Raw genomic sequence first — 16,280 nt, 5'->3', positions numbered from 1 at the left:
CACAGGAACAAGGGCTCCGACCCCCATCGTGTTATGGGGACACGAGGACCGACCCCATCGTGGTGTTGGGACACGGGAACAAGGGGACCGACCCCATCGTGGTGTTGGGACACGGGAACAAGGGCTCCGACCCCGTCGTGGTATGGGGACGTGGGGACTGACCCCATCGTGGTGGTGGGACACAGGAACAAGGGCTCCGACCGCATCGTGGTATGGGGATGCTGGGATTGACCCCCATCCTGGCAAAGGGACATGGAAACATGGGAGCCAACCCCATCGTGTTATGGGGACACGGGGCCCGACCCCATCGTGGTGTGGGGACGCAGTCATCGACTGCATCCTGGTGTTGAGATGTGAGGAGCGACCCCCCATCATGGTGTGGGGACGCGGGGACCGACCGCATCGTGGTATGGGGATGTGGGGACCAACCCCATCCTGGTGTGGGGTCATGGGGATCGACCCCATCATGGTGTGGGAATGTGGGGACCGACCCCTTTGTGGAATGGGGATGTGGGGATCGACTCCATCCTGGTGTGGGGATGTGAGGAGTGACCCCATTATGGTGTGGGGATGCAGGGACCAACCCCATCGTGGTATGGGGATGTGGGGACCAACCCCATCCTGGTGTGGGGACATGGGAACAAAGGGACGGCCCCATCGTGGCGTAGGGACATGGGGACACGGGGACTGACCCAGCCCGGTGTGGGGATACAGGTGACGCGGGATCCCTCCCCATCCCACCGCAGCCACCACGAGTCCCACAGCCCCCCAGCCCCACACCTTGGTTTCCGGGGCTCCACTGTCCCCCGTTGCCATCGCCGTCCCGTCCCGTCGCGTCCTGCCGGGCGCCGCGCCGGGCTGCCCCCGCCGCCCCGTCCCTGCCCACCGCCGCCGAGTTCCCACGCCACGCAGGGACACGCGTGGGCGCGGGGCGGCGCGGGGGCGGGTGCACAGGGGCCCCGCTTGCCCGCCGCGGGGCTGGAGCAGCACGAGCAGCCGCGGGGGAGGGGGACGGGGAGGGGGCACCCATGGGACCCCCCCGCCACCGCCTGGGGGAGGGAGAGAGGCAATGTGGGGGGGGGGATGTGCAGGTGGGATGCAGGTACTCCGCGGTGGGCACCACCGTGCCCGAGCGTGCAGCCCCCTCTGGTGTGCGACCCCCCTCTAAAGTGTGCAGCCCCCTCTGGTGTGCGAACCCCCCCCCCCAAAGTGTGCAGCCCCCTCTAGGCGTGCGAACCCCCCAAAGTGTGCAGCCCCCTCTGGTGTGCGAACCCCCCCCCAAAGTGTGCAGCTCCCTCTAGGCGTGTGAACCCCCCAAAGTGTGCAGCCCCCTCTGGTGTGCGATCCCCCCAAAGTGTGCAGCCCCCTCTGGCATGCGATCCCCCCCAAAGTGTGCAGCCCCCTCTGGTGTGCGATCCCCCCAAAGTGTGCAGCCCCCTCTGGCATGCGAACCCCCCCCCAAAGTGTGCAGCCCCCTCTGGTGTGCGAACCCCCCAAAGTGTGCAGCCCCCTCTGGGCGTGCGACCCTCCTCTCTAAAGTGTGCAGCCCCCTCCCCCGGGTGTGTGAAACACCCGCAGTGTGCAGCCCCCTCCTCTGGGTATGTGAATTACCCAACTTGTGCAGCCCCCCCCCTCCCCCGAGTGTGTCACCCCCCCCAAAATGTGCAGAACCCTCCTCTGGATGTACCACCCCCCTCAAAGTGTGCAGCCCCCTGTTCCCCGGGTATGCGACCCCCCCCCATCGTGCAACTACTTTCACTGGGTCTGTGACCCTCCCCAAAGTGTGCAACCCCCCCAGATGAGCACCTCCCACCTCCAAATGTGGGTTGGCCCCCCCCCCCCGCCAACCTTCACCCAAAGCGTGGGTCGGGACTCCCCACCCCGGCCCTGGCAGGGTCTCCACGGGCAGCGGCGGGGCTGGGGTCCCTTCCCCCTCAAGCCGGCTCACGGCCTCCCCGGGGGGTCGCTCCCCCCGCAAGGGCTCCGCGAGGCGCAGCCCCGAGGCCGCGGGGAGGGGCGGGCGCTGTCCCCGCGCCCCGCCGCCGCGACGTCCCCCAGCGCGGGCTCGGCGGCGGCGATGGCGGCGGGGGGCGGCGGGCTCCTGCTGCTCTGCCTGCTGGCAGGTACCGGCCTCCCTCGCTTTGGGGGTCGGGGGGGGCCGGGGTCCGCAGCCGTCGGGGGGAGCCCTGGGGGACCCCGAAGCATGGGGCAGGCGGGGGGCCGGCCGGGTCTGGGGGGGACGCATCCCTCTGCCCCTTCCCTGCTGCCGGCCCCCAACTCCCTGGGGACACTTTGAGGGGGTCGCGGTGACAGCGCGGGGGGTTGGGGGTCCGCCGGACGCCTGGGTCCTCCCTCCAGCGCCCTGCTCCCTGCCTCAGTTTCCCCAGCGGGGGCGTGGAGGGGAGCGGGGGGTCCCAGCGTCCCCACTGCTGCACGGGGCCCTGGCGGCGAAGCCCCCTGACACGGCTCGGGCCCCCCCAGCCCTGGCCCCGAACTGTCTCCAATTAGTGGCAATTAAGGGTGAGGAGCTGTCAGGGCCCCCCCCTGCTTCGTTAGCGGCCGTGGGAACGAGCCAGGGGACAAGGGGCCGATTGTTCCCTCCTCACCCTGGCCGGGGACCCCCAGGGCCCCAAGGGGATGGGGCAGCTCGGGGCTGGGGGGTCTTGGTGGGGATGGGGGATGTGGTGGGGATGGGGGACATGGGGATGGGGGGACACAGCAGGGGTGGGGGTGGTGGTGGCCATAGGGGGACACGGTGAGCCTGGGGGTCATGGTGGGTGGGGATGGGGGGACATGGCAGGGAAGGAGGATGGAGCAGGGATGGGGGGACAGGATGGGTCTGGGGGACATGATGGGTCTGGGGGGCACATGGTGGCGATGGGGGACACAGCAAGGCTGGGGGACGTGGTGGGACTGGGGGACACAGGAGATGGAGGACATGGTGTGGATGGGGGGTACAGCGGGGCTGGGAGACAGCACAGGGATGGGAGGGACATTGGGGACACAGTGGTGATGGGGGACACGGCAGGGATGGGGGACACAGTGACAACGGGGAATATGGTGGCGATGGGGGACACGGTGGGCTGGGGCCGCAGTGGGGCTGGGGGTCACCCCACGCCCCGCTCACGCCGGTGCCCAGGCGCAGGCGCCGTGCGGGTGTCGGTGGGTGCCGGCAGCCTGCGGGTGCTGCGGGGGGGCAGCGTCACCCTGCCCTGCTCCTTCCACACCACCGCCGGCCCCCAGCGCCTCAACATCGTCTGGACGGCCACCGCCGCCACCCCGCACGCCCACCCCCAGCAGGTGGGTGCCGGGGCCCTGGGGCCGGGCAGCACCCAGGAACCCCCCCCCCCGGGATGGGGGGACACACAAAGGGCAGGGGAGCCCCGGTGCTGCCCACGTCCCCGCTCTGCACTGCTGGGATGAGCTGGGTGATCGTCCGGGGGATGCAGGGTGCTGCAGGGCTGGTGGGGAAAGGAGGTGCTGTGGGGTCTCTGGGTGCCCCCACCCTGGCGTCCAAGAGCCGTACAGCTGCTGCCAAGCTGTTGGGGGGGGGGCAGGAGGCTCTGGGAGTTGCTAGGTGCCAGCACCCAACACCGGAGAGCCCCCTGGGTGCCACAAGGTGCTGCAGGGTTGGGGGGAGAGTGAGGAGTTACTGGGGGATCACGTGGGGGCCACATCCAAATGTGTGAGGGCCCCACGGTGCAAGGTAGGGGGGTGAGGAAGAACTTGGGGGTGTCCGTGGGTGCCCCCACCGCTGTGCCCGAGGGACCCACGGTGCAAGGTTGGGGGGTGAGGGAGGACTGGGGGGGTCTGTGGGTGCCCCCACCGCAGTGCCCGAGGGTCCCACGGTGCAAGGTTGGGAGGTGAGGAAGGACTGGGGGGTGTCCGTGGTTGCCCCCACGCCAGTGCCTGAGGGTCCCACGGTGCAAGGTTGGGGGGTGAGGAAAGGCTCCGTGAGGTCCTTGGGTGCCCCCACCCCAGTGCCCGAGGGCACCACAGTGCAAGGTTGTGGGGTGAGGAAGGACTGGGGGGTTCGTGGGTGCTGCCACGCCAGTGCCCGAGGGCCCCACGGTGCAAGGTTGGGGGGTGAGGAAGGACTGGGGTGTCTGTGGGTGCCCCCACCCCAGTGCCCGAGGGCCCCACGGTGCAAGGTTGTGGGGTGATGAAGGGCTCAGGGGGGTCCTTGGGTGCCCCCACCCCAGTGCCCGAGGGCCCCATGGTGCAAGGTTGTGGGGTGAGGAAGGACTGGGGGGTGTCCGTGGGGCCCCCACCCCAGTGCCCGAGGGCCCCACGGTGCAAGGTTGTGGGGTGAGGAAGGGCTCCGTGGGGTCCTTGGGTGCCGCCACGCCAGTGCCCGAGGGCCCCACGGTGCAAGGTTGGGGGGTGAGGAAGGACGGGGGGTCCTTGGGTGCCCCCACCCCAGTGCCCGAGGGCCCCATGGTGCAAGGTTTTGGGGTGAGGAAGGGCTCGGGGGGTTTCAAGGGTGCCCCCACCCCAGTTCCCGAGGGCCCCACGGTGCAAGGTTGGGGGGTGAGGAAGGACTGGGGGGCGTCCTTGGGTGCCCCCAGGCCAGTGCCCGAGGGCCCCACGGTGCAAGGTTGGGGGGTGAGGAAGGACTGGGGGGTCCGTGGTTGCCCCCACGCCAGTGCCCGGGGGCCCCACGTTGCAAGGTTGTGGGGTGAGGAAGGGCTCGGGGGGGTCCTTGGGTGCCGCCACCCCAGTGCCCGAGGGTCCCACGGTGTAAGGTTGGGGGGGTGAGGAAGGACTGGGTTGTCGGTGGGTGCCCCCACCCCAGTGCCCGAGGGCCCCACGGTGCAAGGTTGGGGGGTGAGGAAGGGCTCAGTGGGGTCCTTGGGTGCCTCCACCCCAGTGCCCGAGGGCCCCACGGTGCAAGGTAGGGGGGGGAGGAAGGACTGGGGGGTTTCAGTGGCTGCCCCCACCTGAGTTCCCGAGGGCCCCACGGTGCAAGGTTGGGGGGTGAGGAAGGGCTCCGTGGGTTCCTTGGGTGTCCCCACCCCAGTGCCCGAGGGCCCCACGGTGCAAGGTTGTGGGGTGAGGAAGGGCTCCGTGGGGTCCGTGGGTGCCCCCACCCCAGTGCCCGAGGGCCCCACGGTGCAAGGTTGGGGGGTGAGGAAGGACTGGGGGGTCTGAGGGTGCCCCCACCTGAGTTCCCGAGGGCCCCACGGTGCAAGGTTGGGGGGTGAGGAAGGACTGGGGGGTCTGAGGGTGCCCCCACCCCAGTGCCCGAGGGCCCCACGTTGCAAGGTTGGGGGGTGAGGAAGGACGGGGGGTCCGTGGGTGCTGCCACGCCAGTGCCCGAGGGCCCCAATGTGCAAGGTTGTGGGGTGAGGAAGGACTGGGGTGTCCGTGTCTGCCCCCACCCCAGTGCCCGGGGGCCCCACGGTGCAAGGTTTTGGGGTGAGGAAAGGCTCGGGGGGGGGGTCCGTGGTTGCTGCCACCGCAGTGCCTGAGGGCCCCACGTTGCAAAGTTGTGGGGTGAGGAAGGACTCGGGTGTCCGTGGGTGTCCCCCACCTTGTGCCTGAGGGCCCCACGGTGCAAAGTTGTGGGGTGAGGAAGGACTCAGGTGTCCGAGGGTGCCCCCACCCCAGTGCCCGAGGGTCCGTGGGTGCAAGGTTTTGGGGTGAGGAAGGACTGGGGTGTCCATGGCTGCCCCCACCCCAGTGCCCGAGGGCCCCACGGTGCAAGGTTGTGGGGTGAGGAAGGGCTTCGTGGGGTCCTTGGGTGCCCCCACGCCAGTGCCCGAGGGCCCCACGGTGCAAGGTTGGGGGGTGAGGAAGGACGGGGGGTCCGTGGGTGCTGCCACCCCAGTGCCCGAGGGCCCCACGGTGCAAGGTTGGGGGGTGAGGAAGGACGGGAGTGTCCGAGGGTGCCCCCACCCCAGTGCCCGAGGGTCCCACGGTGCAAGGTTGGGGGTTGAGGAAGGGCTCCGTGGGGTCCGTGGGTGCCCCCACGCCAGTTCCCGGGGGTCCCACGGTGCAAGGTTGGGGGGTGAGGAAGGACTGGGGGGTCCGTGGGTGCCCCCATGCCAGTGACCGGGGGACCCACGGTGCAAGGTTGGGGGGTGAGGAAGGACTGGGGGGTCCGTGGTTGCCCCCACCCCAGTGCCCGAGGGTCCCACGGTGCAAGGTTGGGGGTTGAGGAAGGGCTCCGTGGGGTCCGTGGGTGCCCCCATGCCAGTTCCCGGGGGTCCCACGGTGCAAGGTTGGGGGGTGAGGAAGGACTGGGGGGTCCGTGGGTGCCCCCATGCCAGTTCCCGGGGGACCCACGGTGCAAGGTTGGGGGGTGAGGAAGGACTGGGGGGTCCGTGGTTTCCGCCACCCCAGTGCCCGAGGGCCCCACGGTGCAAGGTTGGGGGGTGAGGAAGGACTGGGAGGGGGCCGTGCGTGCCCCCACGCCAGTGCCCGGGGGACCCACGGTGCAAGGTTGTGGGGTGAGGAAGGGCTCCGTGGGGTACTTGGGTGCCCCCACCGAGTGCCCGAGGGCCCCACGGTGCAAGGTAGGGGGGTGAGGAAGAACTTGGGGGTGTCCGTGGGTGCCCCCACCGCTGTGCCCGAGGGACCCACGGTGCAAGGTTGGGGGGTGAGGGAGGACTGGGGGGGTCTGTGGGTGCCCCCACCGCAGTGCCCGAGGGCCCCACGGTGCAAGGTTGGGGGGTGAGGAAGGACTGGGGGGTGTCCGTGGTTGCCCCCACGCCAGTGCCCGAGGGCCCCACGGTGCAAGGTTGGGGGGTGAGGAAGGACTGGGGGGTGTCCGTGGGTGCCCCCACCCCAGTGCCCGAGGGCACCACAGTGCAAGGTTGTGGGGTGAGGAAGGACTGGGGGGTTCGTGGGTGCTGCCACGCCAGTGCCCGAGGGCCCCATGGTGTAAGGTTGGGGGGTGAGGAAGGGCTCCGTGGGATCCGTGGGTGCCCCCACGCCAGTGCCCGAGGGCCCCACGGTGCAAGGTAGGGGGGTGAGGAAGAACTGGGGTGTCCGTGGGTGCCGCCACGCCAGTGCCCGAGGGCCCCACGGTGCAAGGTTGGGGGGTGAGGAAGGGCTCCGTGGGGTCCTTGGGTGCCCCCACCCCAGTGCCCGAGGGCCCCATGGTGCAAGGTTGTGGGGTGAGGAAGGACTGGGGGGTCCGTGGATGCCCCCACGCCAGTGCCCGAGGGCCCCACGGTGCAAGGTTGTGGGGTGAGGAAGGGCTCCGTGGGGTCCTTGGGTGCCCCCACCCCAGTGCCCGAGGGCACCACGGTGCAAGGTTGGGGGGTGAGGAAGGACGGGGGGTCCGTGGTTGCCCCCACGCCAGTGCCCGAGGGCCCCACGGTGCAAAGTTGTGGGGTGAGGAAGGGCTCGGGGGGGGTCCTTGGGTGCCGCCACGCCAGTGCCCGAGGGCCCCACGGTGCAAGGTTGGGGGGTGAGGAAGGACGGGGGGTCCTTGGGTGCCCCCACCCCAGTGCCCGAGGGCCCCACGGTGCAAGGTTGGGGGGTGAGGAAGGACTGGGGGGCGTCCTTGGGTGCCCCCAGGCCAGTGCCCGAGGGCCCCACCTTGCAAGGTTTTGGGGTGAGGAAGGGCTCGGGGGGGTCCTTGGGTGCCGCCACCCCAGTGCCCGAGGGTCCCACGGTGTAAGGTTGGGGGGGTGAGGAAGGACTGGGTTGTCGGTGGGTGCCCCCACGCCAGTGCCCGAGGGCCCCACGGTGCAAGGTTGGGGGGGTGAGGAAGGACTCAGGTGTCCAAGGGTGCCCCCACCTGAGTTCCCGAGGGCCCCACGGTGCAAGGTTGGGAGGTGAGGAAGGGCTCAGTGGGGTCCTTGGGTGCCTCCACCCCAGTGCCCGAGGGCCCCACGGTGCAAGGTAGGGGGGGGAGGAAGGACTGGGGGGTTTCAGTGGCTGCCCCCACCTGAGTTCCCGAGGGCCCCACGGTGCAAGGTTGGGGGGTGAGGAAGGGCTCCGTGGGTTCCTTGGGTGTCCCCACCCCAGTGCCCGAGGGCCCCACGGTGCAAGGTTGTGGGGTGAGGAAGGGCTCCGTGGGGTCCTTGGGTGCCCCCACCCCAGTGCCCGAGGGCCCCACGGTGCAAGGTTGGGGGGTGAGGAAGGACTGGGGGGTCTGAGGGTGCCCCCACCTGAGTTCCCGAGGGCCCCACGGTGCAAGGTTGGGGGGTGAGGAAGGACTGGGGGGTCTGAGGGTGCCCCCACCCCAGTGCCCGAGGGCCCCACGTTGCAAGGTTGGGGGGTGAGGAAGGACGGGGGGTCCGTGGGTGCTGCCACGCCAGTGCCCGAGGGCCCCAATGTGCAAGGTTGTGGGGTGAGGAAGGACTGGGGGTTCCGTGGGTGCCCCCACCCCAGTGCCCGGGGGCCCCACGGTGCAAGGTTTTGGGGTGAGGAAAGGCTCGGGGGGGGGGGTCCGTGGTTGCTGCCACCGCAGTGCCTGAGGGCCCCACGTTGTAAAGTTGTGGGGTGAGGAAGGACTCGGGTGTCCGTGGGTGTCCCCCACCTTGTGCCCGAGGGCCCCACGGTGCAAGGTTTTGGGGTGAGGAAGGACTGGGGTGTCCATGGCTGCCCCCACCCCAGTGCCCGAGGGCCCCACGGTGCAAGGTTGTGGGGTGAGGAAGGGCTTCGTGGGGTCCTTGGGTGCCCCCACGCCAGTGCCCGAGGGCCCCACGGTGCAAGGTTGGGGGGTGAGGAAGGACGGGGGGTCCGCCACCCCAGTGCCCGAGGGCCCCACGGTGCAAGGTTGGGGGGTGAGGAAGGACGGGAGTGTCCGAGGGTGCCCCCACCCCAGTGCCCGAGGGTCCCACGGTGCAAGGTTGGGGGTTGAGGAAGGGCTCCGTGGGGTCCGTGGGTGCCCCCACGCCAGTTCCCGGGGGTCCCACGGTGCAAGGTTGGGGGGTGAGGAAGGACTGGGGGGTCCGTGGGTGCCCCCATGCCAGTGACCGGGGGACCCACGGTGCAAGGTTGGGGGGTGAGGAAGGACTGGGGGGTCCGTGGTTTCCGCCACCCCAGTGCCCGAGGGCCCCACAGTGCAAGGTTGGGGGGTGAGGAAGGACTGGGGGGCGTCCGTGCGTGCCCCCACGCCAGTTCCCGGGGGACCCACTGTGCAAGGTTGTGGGGTGAGGAAGGGCTCCGTGGGGTACTTGGGTGCCCCCACCGAGTGCCCGAGGGCCCCACGGTGCAAGGTTGGGGGGTGAGGAAGGACGGGGGGTCCGTGGGTGCTGCCACGCCAGTGCCTGGGGGCCCCACGGTGCAAGGTTTTGGGGTGAGGAAAGGCTCGGGGGGGGGTCCCTGGGTGCCTCCACCCCAGTGCCCGAGGGCCCCACGGTGCAAAGTTGTGGGGTGAGGAAGGACTCAGGTGTCCGAGGGTGCCCCCACCTGAGTTCCCGAGGGCCCCACGGTGCAAGGTTGTGGGGTGAGGAAAGGCTCAGTGGGGTCCTTGGGTGTCCCCACGCCAGTGCCCGAGGGCCCCACGGTGCAAGGTTGGGGGGTGAGGAAGGGCTCCGTGGGTTCCTTGGGTGCCTCCACCCCAGTGCCCGAGGGCCCCACGGTGCAAGGTTGGGGGGTGAGGAAGGACTGGGGGGCGTTCTTGGGTGCCCCCACGCCAGTTCCTGAGGGCCCCACGGTGCAAGGTTGGGGGGTGAGGAAGGACTGGGGTGTCCGTGTCTGCCCCCACCCCAGTGCCCGAGGGCCCCACGGTGCAAGGTTGTGGGGTGAGGAAGGGCTTGGGGGGGTCCCTGGGTGCCCCCACCTCAGTGCCCGAGGGCCCCATGGTGCAACGTTTTGGCATGAGGAAAGGCTCGGTGGGGTCCGTGGGTGCCCCCACGCCAGTTCCCGGGGGTCCCACGGTGCAAGGTTGTGGGGTGAGGAAGGACTGGGGGGTTTCCGTGGGTGCCCCCACCTGAGTTCCCGAGGGCCCCACGGTGCAAGGTTGGGGGGTGAGGAAGGACTGGGGGGTCCGTGGATGCCCCCACGCCAGTGCCCGAGGGCCCCACGGTGCAAGGTTGGGGGGTGAGGAAGGACGGGAGTGTCCGAGGGTTCCCCCACCCCAGTGCCCGAGGGCCCCACGGTGCAAAGTTGTGGGGTGAGGAAGGACTCAGGTGTTCGAGGGTGCCCCCACCTGAGTTCCCGAGGGCCCCACGGTGCAAGGTTGTGGGGTGATGAAGGGCTCCGTGGGGTCCTTGGGTGCCCCCACCCCAGTGCCCGAGGGCCCCACGGTGCAAGGTTGGGGGGTGAGGAAGGGCTCCGTGGGGTCCTTGGGTGCCCCCACCCCAGTGCCCGGGGGCCCCACGTTGCAAGGTTGGGGGGTGAGGAAGGGCTCAGGGGGGTCCTTGGGTGCCTCCACCCCAGTGCCCGAGGGTCCCACGGTGCAAGGTTGTGGGGTGAGGAAGGACTGGGTTGTCGGTGGGTGCCCCCACGCCAGTGCCCGAGGGCCCCACGGTGCAAGGTTGTGGGGTGAGGAAGGGCTCGGGGGGTCCTTGGGTGCCCCCACCCCAGTGCCCGAGGGCCCCACGGTGCAAGGTTGGGGGGGTGAGGAAGGACTGGGTTGTCGGTGGGTGCCCCCACCCCAGTGCCCGAGGGCCCCACGGTGCAAGGTTGTGGGGTGAGGAAGGACTGGGGCATTCGTGGGTGCCGCCACGCCAGTGCCCGAGGGCCCCAATGTGCAAGGTTGTGGGGTGAGGAAGGATTGGGGGTTTTCCGTGGGTGTCCCCACCCAGTGCCCGAGGGCCCCACGGTGCAAGGTTTTGGGGTGTGGAAGGGCTCCGTGGGGTCCTTGGGTGCCCCCACCCCAGTGCCCGAGGGCCCCACGGTGCAAGGTTGGGGGGTGAGGAAGGGCTCCGTGGGTTCCTTGGGTGCCTCCACCCCAGTGCCCGAGGGCCCCACGGTGCAAGGTTGGGGGGGGTGAGGAAGGACTGGGGTGTCCGTGGCTGCCCCCACCCCAGTGCCCGAGGGTCCCACGGTGCAAGGTTGTGGGGTGAGGAAGGGCTCAGTGGGGTCCTTGGGTGCCTCCACCCCAGTGCCCGAGGGCCCCACGGTGCAAGGTTGGGGGGGGTGAGGAAGGACTGGGTTGTCGGTGGGTGCCCCCACCCCAGTGCCTGAGGGCCCCACGGTGCAAGGTTGTGGGGTGAGGAAGGGCTTCGTGGGGTCCGTGGGTGCCCCCACCCCAGTGCCCGAGGGCCCCACGGTGCAAGGTTGTGGGGTGAGGAAGGATGGGGGGTCCGTGGGTGCTGCCACGCCAATGCCCGAGGGCCCCACGGTACAAAGTTGTGGGGTGAGGAAGGACTCAGGTGTCCGAGGGTGCCCCCACCTGAGTTCCCGAGGGCCCCACGGTGCAAGGTTGTGGGGTGAGGAAGGGCTTGGGGGGGTCCCTGGGTGCCCCCACCTCAGTGCCCGAGGGCCCCATGGTGCAAGGTTTTGGGGTGAGGAAGGGCTCAGTGGGGTCCCTGGGTGCCCCCACGCCAGTGCCCGAGGGCCCCACGGTGCAAGGTTGTGGGGTGAGGAAGGACTGGGGGGTCCGTGGTTGCCCCCACGCCAGTTCCCGGGGGCCCCACGTTGCAAGGTTTTGGGGTGAGGAAGGGCTCGGGGGGGTCCTTGGGTGTCCCCACGCCAGTGCCCGAGGGCCCCACGGTGCAAAGTTGTGGGGTGATGAAGGGCTCAGTGGGGTCCTTGGGTGTCCCCACGCCAGTGCCAGAGGGTCCCACGGTGCAAGGTTGGGGGGGGAGGAAGGACTGGGGTGTCCGTGTCTGCCCCCACCCCAGTGCCCGAGGGCCCCACGGTGCAAGGTTGTGGGGTGATGAAGGGCTCCGTGGGGTCCTTGGGTGCCCCCACCCCAGTGCCCGAGGGCCCCACGGTGCAAGGTTGGGGGGTGAGGAAGGGCTCGGGGGGGTCTTTGGGTGCCTCCACCCCAGTGCCCGAGGGTCCCACGGTGCAAGGTTGTGGGGTGAGGAAGGACTGGGTTGTCGGTGGGTGCCCCCACGCCAGTGCCCGAGGGTCCCACGGTGCAAGGTTGTGGGGTGAGGTAGTGCTCGGGGGGTCCTTGGGTGCCCCCACGCCAGTGCCCGAGGGCCCCACGGTGCAAGGTTGTGGGGTGAGGAAGGACTGGGGCATTCGTGGGTGCCGCCACGCCAGTGCCCGAGGGTCCCACGGTGCAAGGTTGTGGGGTGAGGAAGGACTGGGGTGTCCGTGGCTGCCCCCACCCCAGTGCCCGAGGGCCCCACGGTGCAAGGTTGGGGGGTGAGGAAGGGCTCCGTGGAGTCCTTGGGTGCCCCCACGCCAGTGCCCGAGGGCCCCACGGTGCAAGGTTGTGGGGTGAGGAAGGACTGGGGGGTCTGAGGGTGCCCCCACCTGAGTTCCCGGGGGCCCCACGGTGCAAGGTTGTGGGGTGAGGAAGGGCTCCGTGGGGTCCTTGGGTGCCTCCACCCCAGTGCCCGAGGGCCCCACGGTGCAAGGTTGGGGGGGTGAGGAAGGACTGGGTTGTCGGTGGGTGCCCCCACCCCAGTGCCCGAGGGCCGCACGGTGCAAGGTTGTGGGGTGAGGAAGGACGGTGTTGTCGGTGGTGCCCCCACCCCAGTGCCTGAGGGCCCCACGGTGCAAGGTTTTGGGGTGAGGAAGGATGGGGGGTCCGTGGGTGCTGCCACGCCAATGCCCGAGGGCCCCACGGTACAAAGTTGTGGGGTGAGGAAGGGCTCAGTGGGGTCCTTGGGTGTCCCCACGCCAGTGCCCGAGGGTCCCACGGTGCAAGGTTGGGGGGGTGAGGAAGGACGGGGTTTTCGGTGGTGCCCCCACCCCAGTGCCTGAGGGCCCCACGGTGCAAGGTTTTGGGGTGAGGAAGGACTGGGGGGTCCGTGGGTGCCCCCACCCCTGTGCCCGAGGGCCCCACGGTGCAAGGTTGGGGGGTGAGGAAGGACGGGGGGTCCGTGGGTGCTGCCACGCCAGTGCCCGAGGGCCCCACGGTGCAAGGTTGGGGGGGTGAGGAAGGACGGGGTTTTCGGTGGTGCCCCCACCCCAGTGCCTGAGGGCCCCACGGTGCAAGGTTTTGGGGTGAGGAAGGACTGGGGGGTCCGTGGGTGCCCCCACCCCTGTGCCCGAGGGCCCCACAGTGCAAGGTTGGGGGGTGAGGAAGGACTGGGGGGCGTCCGTGGGTGCCCCCACGCCAGTGCCCGGGGGCCCCACGTTGCAAGGTTGGGGGGTGAGGAAGGCCTCGGGGGGGGTCCTTGGGTGCCCCCACGCCAGTGCCCGAGGGCCCCACGGTGCAAGGTTGGGGGGTGAGGAAGGACTGGGGGGTCCGTGGGTGCCCCCACCCCAGTGCCCGGGGGCCCCACGTTGCAAGGTTGGGGGGTGAGGAAGGGCTCGGGGGGGGTCCTTGGGTGCCCCCACCCCAGTGCCCGAGCGCCCCACGGTGCAAGGTTTTGGGGTGAGGAAAGGCTCGGGGGGGGTCCCTGGGTGCCCCCACCTGAGTTCCCGAGGGCCCCACGGTGCAAAGTTGTGGGGTGAGGAAGGACTGGGGTGTCCGTGGGTGTCCCCCACCTTGTGCCCGAGGGCCCCACGGTGCAAGTTAGGGGGGTGAGGAAGGACAGGAGTGTCCAAGGGTGCCCCCACCTGAGTTCCCGAGGGCCCCACGGTGCAAGGTTGTGGGGTGAGGAAGGGCTCAGTGGGGTCCTTGGGTGCCCCCACCTCAGTGCCCGAGGGCCCCATGGTGCAAGGTTTTGGGGTGAGGAAGGGCTCGGGGGGGTCCAAGGGTGCCGCCACGCCAGTGCCCGAGGGCCCCACGGTGCAAGGTTGGGGGGTGAGGAAGGACTGGGGGTTCCGTGGGTGCCCCCATCGCAGTGCCCGAGGGCCCCACGGTGCAAGGTTGTCGGGTGAGAAAGGCATGGCGGCGTCCGTGGGTGCCCCCACCGCAGTGCCCGAGGGCTGCAGGGTTCAAGGTTGGGGGGTGAGGAGGCAGTGGGGCGTACAGGGTGCCCCCAGCCAGCACCGCAGCAGGGAGCGCTGGTGCCCACGCTGGCAGCCCCTCCCCTCTTTGCACCGCAGATACTGGCGTATGAGCGGGGTGAGGTGCGGGAGAGCCTCTCGCCCTACACAGGGCGCGTGGCCTTTGCCTCGGCCCCCACGCAGAGCGCCACCATCATCCTCAATGCCACACGGGCCTCCGACGCTGGCGTCTACCAGTGCAGCGTCACCAACCCGCCCGACTGGCAGGCACCCAGCGTCGGCCTCATCCGGCTCACTGTGCTTGGTACGGCACGGGGCGTGCACCCACGTGCACCTTCATGTGCATTTGCAGGGTCACCGTGCACGCACTTGCTTGCATGCACACCCATGAGGCCGGGCACGCAAACGTGACTGTGCACGTGTGTGCACATCGGCTTGCACGCCTGGCTCAATGCACAAACGTGCAGCCGTGTGGACAAGTTTGCATGCTGGGAAAACTGTCTGCACACGTCTGTGCACTGACGTGTAACTGTGCGCACACATCTGCACACACGTGTGCATGCTGGGTGTGCTTACACACCTTGGCTGCGCACTGGGATTAATTACACACGCAACGCTGTGTCGCCGCAGTGCCACCCTCCAGCCCCGAGTGCTCACGCGATGGCAGTGCTGAGCCAGGCGGCCGCATGCGCCTGGGCTGCGCCGTGCGTGAAGCTGTACCGCCCCCCACCTTCACCTGGGACCGAGTCCCCCCGGCCGAGCAACCCCTGCAACCCACCCACGATGGTATGGGGGACAACGGGGCACCCTTGGGTGGGGGCCGCTCAGGAGCCACAGCAGGGGGGGACAGAGGTAGGGGCCCCGTACCGGGGGGGCCCTGCTGACGCTGCCCATCCCACGGGGGCCAGGGGAGCTCCGGGCGCTGCTGACCCTGCACAACGTGACAGCCGGGACCGCGGGGCTGTACCGCTGCACCGTGGCCAACGCCTTGGGTGCTGCCTCCTGCACCCTGGAGCTCCGTGTCGGCACTGGTGAGTCCCCCACGCCACGATGTCCCCACCTGATCCACCCCCGAGCCCTGGGGACAGCACCCAGGTGATGCCCCGTGACAGCGTTGGAGACATCAGAGCACATCAGGGGGCCTGGTCCTGCCTGATGCCTTGGGTGCTCTGTCCCCTGCGAGGATCAGGGCACTGGACATGCTGGACTGGTCCAAACCCACGATTTGAGCAGCCAAAATCCTTCCCGGGGCACCCAGGCTGAACCGTCCATGGGTACCAAACCAGGACCTGGGCAAGCACCTGCACCAGGGATGCTTCCTGGGATGGGAGGATGTGCTGGGTGCTGTGCTCACCTCGGCAGGGCACTGCTCACCCTGCGCCGGTGCCTCGCAGCTGCCCGCAGCACGCCAGGCATGGCCGTGGGTATCTCGGTCACGCTCACTATGGCGCTGGTGCTCCTGGCCCTCTTTGCCCTGGCCCTCTGGCTGCATCACCAGAGCAGCCACAAGCAGCCAGAGGAAGAAGAGGAGGAAGGGTCCTACAATGAGATCAGGTGAGGAAAACCTGCCCCCTGCAGCCTGGAAATACTCCCCCGATGCTCCCTGCCAGGGCTGGCTGCCTTTCTGCCCCTCTGTTTTGGGGATCCTCGGTGGAAGCCCAGCCCCATCCACCTCCGGTGTCTCCCCAGGATCGACAGCTTTGCCCCGGGGCGCCTGGTTGTCTCCAAGCCCCCTGCCGGCGAGGCCACCCTGGCTCCACGGCCTGCTGGGCCCCTCTGGGTCTTCACCACCTCCACCCCTTGCACCACATACGCCCACCGGCGGGCGGCCGACGGGAACCAGCACCCGCCACCCGCACAGAGCAGCCCGGCAGAAGGCTCCTCGGCCAGCAGCAAGGAAGAGGAAGGACGCTGGCTTCCTGCGTGCCGCCAGGAGCACCCTGGGGTGCGGGTGTAGCCTACACACAGAGCTGAGTCCTGTCCTACACATGTCCCCCCCACTTGTCACTGCCAGGTTGCAACAAACCCCATCCCTGAGAGGGGGACCAGAAGGACGAGCCTGGGCACAAGCCAGGTGATGCTGCCCCGAGTCACACCTAAGGGCCAGGGCTGATCCCCAGAGGGCTTTGACAGCACCCTGAGGGGCAGGTGGTGCCTGGCTTGGCCTCCTCCAGTCCCGGGTCCCCTCAAATTTGTTCAGGGGCAAAGCAAGAGCGAGGAAGGCAAAGGGCTCCCCAAGGGAGAAAAGCCTGATCGCCCCTGGGTTTTACACCCTTTGCAGAGCTCACACCCATGTTGGTGCCAAGCTTGGCCCCTGGGCTCCAGTGTGGGGAAGGGGAATAAAGCGTGGGGCCTGG

General features: G+C 69.7%; 1 protein-coding gene across 1 annotated transcript; it reads left to right on the top strand.

Annotated features, from left to right (window-relative positions):
* Nucleotides 1-2,077: 2,077 nt before the first annotated feature.
* LOC104139738 (immunoglobulin superfamily member 11-like) lies at nt 2,078-16,280 on the top strand. The gene is made up of 7 exons (XM_068921937.1): nt 2,078-2,123; nt 3,146-3,300; nt 14,023-14,227; nt 14,554-14,709; nt 14,832-14,954; nt 15,318-15,477; nt 15,613-16,280. Exons 1-7 carry the CDS (start codon nt 2,078-2,080, stop codon nt 15,878-15,880), a joined length of 1,113 nt encoding a protein of 370 aa, XP_068778038.1. The 3' UTR covers nt 15,881-16,280.

This window comes from Struthio camelus, chromosome 30, assembly GCF_040807025.1.
Source record: "Struthio camelus isolate bStrCam1 chromosome 30, bStrCam1.hap1, whole genome shotgun sequence".
Taxonomy (NCBI): domain Eukaryota; kingdom Metazoa; phylum Chordata; class Aves; order Struthioniformes; family Struthionidae; genus Struthio; species Struthio camelus.
Note: the sequence above shows the minus strand (reverse complement) of the source record. Positions and strands in the feature narration are given on the sequence as shown.